We start from the raw sequence: 6186 nt of genomic DNA, 5'->3' as shown, positions 1-6186 counted from the left end.
TTCTTAACAGTTCATTTATTAACCAAAAATATATATTTTTCTTGTACAATTTGGCTTTTAGGACATATGTACATTTTTGCTCTATATACAAAGGAAAAAAAGCAAAAAAAGCAAACAAAAAAGAAATGAGTGACTCTTCAATATCACAGGACAAACCATACAGACTGAACTAACCTGCATGTGAGTATACAAATCGAATCTCCTCTCCATCTTATACACAGACATGCTTACAATACAGAACTATATATATATATATATATATATATATATATATATATATATATATATATATTACAGTTATTACAACAGATGTAAAAAAAATATAATAACATTAGAAAAAGATAATAATTAAAAGAAAATGTTAGGAGGAGGATAATGCAGAGAGGATCATGGCAGCGTCCAGCTGATTCTGTGACCTGAAAATAAAATATCCATATATTAGGCTATATCCATATATTACCAAACAAACTCAGGGAACTTTACCCATCTAGCCATATGGAGGAAATGTTTAATTACACCTACTATTTTTCTAACTATGAATTTCTACCACTTCTACTTTTTTTTTCCCATATATAAAATTTTCTATTCATATTTGTTGACATTTTTGCTTCTATTTTTCTTTTTGTTTACTATTTGCTTCTATTTTTTTTAAAATATTTCTCTTTCTATTTTTCTATTTATTTTTTTATTTTTCTTCACTTTTTTTAAAAAAAAATTGCTTCTATTTTTCTGTTTCTAGTCTTTCTTTCTAAATATGTTGTTTACTTTTTAAAACCAATTTTTGTTTCCAATTTTCTTTCTAGTCTTGTTTCTAAATATTTTTTTTTATTCTTCTGTTCATTTTTCTGCCTAAATATTTTTTGTTTCTATTTTTCTTTCCAAATACTTTTTTTTCGATTTTTCTCTCTAAATATTTGTCTTTCTATTTTTCTGTGTATTTTCTTTTTTCCTATTTTTCTTTCTAAATATTTTTGCTTCTATTTTTCAAAGTACTGCATTTTCTTTGTTCATACTTTTAATCGAGTGCCTTTAGTTGTAGAAGAGTCAGAAATAGTGTGTGTGTTTTGGGTGATAATGTAGCTTGGATAGAGCAGCATCTGCCAGTTCTAATAAGTATTCTGTGCAGCTCTCATATACAATTATGTGGTCGTAATAACAGACATAAAATTAAATATAATTGTGAAGTAGTCAGTGATTCATAGGCTCATTAAGAGCAGTAGTGGTTAACTCTAAATAAAGTACAGTTAATACATAATGATGGTGCAGATCAGGTCTGTATTACCTCCTCTACATCCATCCACATATACTTTCATAGTCTATTTTCTTACCTTCTCTGAACCGGTTGAAAAGCTGTACTTCGAATTTTTTTCTCTAGATCCAACGTGCTCGGTCTGTCTATAGACAAAATAAAGCACAGATATGTCAGTAAAATATATATTTTTTATATAAAGATTAATACATTGATACATTTGTAAAGGTTTCCTAATATTTAGATAAAACGGATAGGATTGATGTATCATTGCTCAAACAAAGGGGAGCGAAATTAATGGGATCGAAAAGTTGACAGTAAAGTCCTGTCCCTGCAGTTCTCACCAAGAACCAAACGTAATTATTTTTATTTTATTTTTGGTCTTTATTTATTATTTTTTTTAAGATTCTGCTCAAAATCCTTAAAAATGCCCGGTCCAGTAAAACGATTAGTGCAATGGACGCCTCAGTATGAGACAACTGTGATCGTATGCAGACCTGGGGAGAGCAAAGGACGCTTCTCACCCATCCCAATGTCCAAATGTCGCAAGTTAATGGAGGACAAACAAATGAAAGTACATAATGTACATATAGTATCTGAACAGAACACAAACCTAATAATGTAATGTAATAACTACTCCAAGCCCAACACACGCAAGTGCACAGGTTTTATATCATAAAGTACTTTATATATTGCCATTTACAAACATCAGACCAAGTATTTTTGCGTCCAGTATTATCTATCTATCTATCTATCTATCTATCTATCTATCTATCTATCTATCTATCTATCTATCTTCTAACTATCTATCTATCTATCTATCTATCTATCTATCTCATATCTATCTAAAATATCTCATCTCTATTTATTGATTTATCTACTTAATATTTATTCTAGTCTTTCGCATTTCTATCTAGCTATTTATCAATTCTGAATTTTCACATCTATCTCATATCTATCTAATCTTTTTATCTATTATTTATCTATTATATTCCATTTCTAGCTATTTACCTGTGTATAATAAAACTTTAGGTAGTTAGATAGATAGATAGATAGATAGATAGATAGATAGATAATGTTTATAACATATTTCTAAATATTAATAATCCTATATAGTATATATAGACAGATAGATATATAGATAGATAGATAGATAGATAATGTTTTTTAACATATTTCTAAATATGAATAGTCCATGAATAGTCCATCCATTATACAGTATTTCTAGACACAAAAAGTGGTTTGCATTCCCAGCTTCTATCTATCTATCTATCTATCTATCTATCTATCTATCTATCTATCTATCTATCACCTCCTGGTGTTATTCACCTGTTTCTGGCTCTGCTGTGTGCTGGTCCCCGGCTGTTTTATGGAAGGCTGCATTGCCTGTGTTGGTCGGTGCAGTGTGGACACTCAGTCCTTGTAGGAAGTGAGCAGAGTTCAGTAAGGATAGCTGCTGGGCTGAGAAGGTCCTCCCCGTCCAGCTCTGGAACCTGCTTCCAGGACAGGCTATGAGTCTGTGTTGTGCTATCAAGGTCTGGGGGTTACCAGTAGTATGGGGGGACTTGCGGGGGTTGTCTGGAGCAGTAGCAGTTTCTGCCAGGGACCAGATTTTAGGTTTATGGACCGCTGGCAGGTTGTTGTCCTGGGAGGGATTAGGGGAAATATTGTCCAGTTTGAGCTGTTCACAGGTGGGTTGTAGGGACTTGGCCTCCTCGGGAAGCTCACACTTATCGTGCACCCTGCTGTCCCCTACTACAGACTTGAGGAACCTGTCCTCCTCAGCTGCATTCAGGTCCTCAAAGCCATCAGAGCCCTCAGAGTCACTTCTGGCGTCAGTCTTAGAGTCCGAATGCAAGTCTGTGTCCTGCTCATCCAGATCTTCCTTACTCTCAATGTCCTCAGTGTCAATATTCTCCAGATCTATCTCCTCTTCATCTTCTCGCTTGTCTTCTTCATGGTCACTTTCATAGGTGTTCCCTTCCTCGTCTGTCCTGCTCCTGGGAGTCCAGGTCATTTTATTCTCCTTTTTAAGCCTCCTCCTTGCGTTGGCAAACCAGGTGGACACTTGGGTGAGGGTCATCTTAGTGATAATGGCCAGCATAATCTTCTCCCCCTTGGTGGGGTAAGGGTTCTTCCTGTGCTCATTGAGCCAGGCCTTGAGGGTACTGGTGCTCTCCCTCGTTGCATTTTTCGGCCTGGACGGATCTCCAAACTGGTATTGTCCATAGGGATAAAATGCTGGATGATGGTGGGAAAAAGCTGCATGTTGTACACCTGGACTGTCCTTCATGTCGTATTGGGAGCCCTGCAAGAAAGCAAAGTGCTATCAGTAAATGCACAAGTCACAGCAATTTTAGACATCTGCAAAACCTGGATCTACCGTGAACATTTCATCTGAAAAGACTGCATCTACAGTGGACATTTTATCTGAGAAACCTGGATCTACAGTGGACATTTCATCTGAGAAACCTGGATCTACAGTGGACATTTCATCTGAGAAACCTGGATCGTCAGTGGACATTTCATCTGAGAAACCTGGATCTACAATAGATATTTATTCAGCAAAACCTGGATCTACAGTGGATATTTATTCAGCAAAACCTGGATCTACAGTAGACATTTCATTTGAGAAACCTTAATCTATAGTGAACATTTCATCTAAATAATCTAGATCTACAGTGGACATTTATTCAGAAAAACCCAGATCTACAAAGGACATTTCATCTGAAAAACCTGAATCTACGGTGAACTTTTCTGCTCAAGAATCATTACTACTATATGACATATATTATTATTACTAGACATATTATGATACTGTATTACTATTATTACATACAAAGGTATAACAAACTACAGCCCATAAAATTACTTGCATCCTTCCTAAAATATGTTTTCTAATTGTCAAACTTTGCATTTGATTACTTTTGGAAGATATAAATAAAAACAAGTTCATTGCATACAGTCAAATAATAGCATGGAAGCAATAACAATAGTAGTAATAGTCCTAATCATCAATCGATTGTAAGAAAAGAGAAGGTATGGACTATGCCTCGGTATACTCTGTATACATACACTCCATGCCTTGCCTTGGATATACAGATCTAGAGAAAAGTATTGTCCTCCTAGGCTCCTCCACACTTGATCATACACACGCACACAGCACGGGAGTAGTAGTTTAAGCAGGAAAGGGTTAAGCAGCAGCAGCAGAGTATTTGGGGAGAGGGTAGGAAGTAGTTGGTGCCCTTACCAGCTGTGAGAAGATGGGCAGCTCTGCAGTGTAGGGCAGGAAGGCTCCATAAGCCTGGGCGGCTGCAGCTGCAGCATAGGGAGCCGCATACATGGAGGAGAGCACATTGGAGAGGGTCCCAGCCGGGGAGAGTTCAGCAGCTCCGCTCCTGCTGCCCCCCACAGCCTGCCTGTCAGAGGGGTACAGGGGTCTGATGTACTGGTATCCCAGCTGAGGGAAGGACATGGTGCAGCAGCAGTCACAGCTCAGGGGGCCACTACTGGAGAATCGGCACCCCGCTTAGGACTTGGGTCTTCTTCTCAGCCTCCTCCTGGTCATGAATCTAGAGTGCTTCCAGGGCTCGGATGGTCCTTGCAAGGGCTCCCGGTGACTCTGTCCTCTCCCTCTGGTGCTATTGATCTGAGTGGACCCAGGTCAGCTCCTAACAGATTGCTTCAGATCATTGGCACTCACCCTCTGATTGACATCTCAAGTCCTGGCGCAGGCTCCTCCCAGGTCTTCTAGTCTGGCTCTGCTTTCTCTTTCATCCACCACCCCTTCCCTTCCCAAATCCGGCTTAACTCATGCGCTGCCAGAGGGGAGCCTCCTAAAACACACACACAAACAGCCTGTCAACCGGTTTGGATTTGAGCAAGGAGTCCTTGGCAATGCAAAGGTTAAAACGGTGTGCCTGGGCAATAAGAAACGAGAAGTATATCCTCCTTATGGACAAGAGTCATCATCAGCACGGAGGGGTCATTATAGTGACTGCAATTCTATATATATATATAATACTTGTATGGATGGACTTCACAAGTATAGAGAGGTCTTTGTAATAACTCTATATTATTATAACTCTAATTTTATTAGTATATATATATTTTACAATTATACACGTGTATGGATGGGCTTCATAAGCACAGAGAGGTCGTAATACATGTAATTATATAAATATATATATTGATGGGCAGCAACACAATCAGCAGAGAGGTCATTATAAGATATATATATATATATATATATATATATATATATATATATATATAATATATGTGTATATATAATATATATACTATATATATATATATATATATATATATTATAAACACACACATATATATAATATTGATATTCGGAATCTATCTATTTATCTATGTATATCTATATACATGTACTAAATATATATATGCATGTCCATCCATACATGTATATATATATATATACACACACACACACACACACACACACCCATTACACATACATAGATGTAAAGATAGATAGATATTAGATAGATAAATAGATGGATAGATAGAAAGATAGATATTAGATAGATAAATAGATGGATAGATGTGAATATATAGATAGATCGATAGATAGTTAATAGATAGATATGAGATATATAAATATATAGATAGATGGATAGATAGATACAGATAGATAGATAATAGATAGATACAGATAGATAGACACATGCAGGCACATATACAGGAGCTTCCCATGCATTCAGGTCTTTTCTCTGCAGATCCTTCTAATGTCCATTGTGGTGACCACTGCCCCCTGCGCCCCCTGCTGTGCCCCCCGGCCATAATGATTACTGGAAGGGTTAAATATCTGGGTACATGCAAATAAGAGATCTGACTGTATGCAAATAGGGGATTAGGGGGAACTGAGGGAAGAGATTGTGTTTCTTTGGGATTTTCTCTCCCAT

At 36.8% G+C, this 6186-nt stretch overlaps 1 protein-coding gene across 1 annotated transcript; it reads right to left on the bottom strand.

Moving 5' to 3' along the window:
- Positions 1–242: 242 nt before the first annotated feature.
- On the bottom strand, positions 243–4994 carry IRX3 (iroquois homeobox 3). The gene is made up of 4 exons (XM_040410708.1): positions 4500–4994; positions 2579–3557; positions 1329–1395; positions 243–416 (listed from the first exon to the last, which is right to left on the bottom strand). Exons 1-4 carry the CDS (start codon positions 4722–4724, stop codon positions 362–364), a joined length of 1326 nt encoding a protein of 441 aa, XP_040266642.1. The 5' UTR covers positions 4725–4994; the 3' UTR covers positions 243–361.
- Positions 4995–6186: the final 1192 nt, after the last annotated feature.

Source organism: Bufo bufo, chromosome 10 (assembly GCF_905171765.1).
Source record: "Bufo bufo chromosome 10, aBufBuf1.1, whole genome shotgun sequence".
Lineage (NCBI taxonomy): Eukaryota > Metazoa > Chordata > Amphibia > Anura > Bufonidae > Bufo > Bufo bufo.
Note: the sequence above shows the minus strand (reverse complement) of the source record. Positions and strands in the feature narration are given on the sequence as shown.

Bases quoted from the DNA above. Each gene is read 5' to 3' on its own strand.
- IRX3 (XM_040410708.1), bottom strand. From the start codon at position 4,724: ATGTCCTTCCCTCAGCTGGGATACCAGTACATCAGACCCCTGTACCCC. The intron at 3,558-4,499 runs GTAAGGGCACCA...GCTTTCTTGCAG, and splicing joins TGCCCATCTTCTCACAGCTG to GGCTCCCAATACGACATGAA. The intron at 1,396-2,578 runs GTGAATAACACC...TTTTGTCTATAG, and splicing joins CACAGCAGAGCCAGAAACAG to ACAGACCGAGCACGTTGGAT.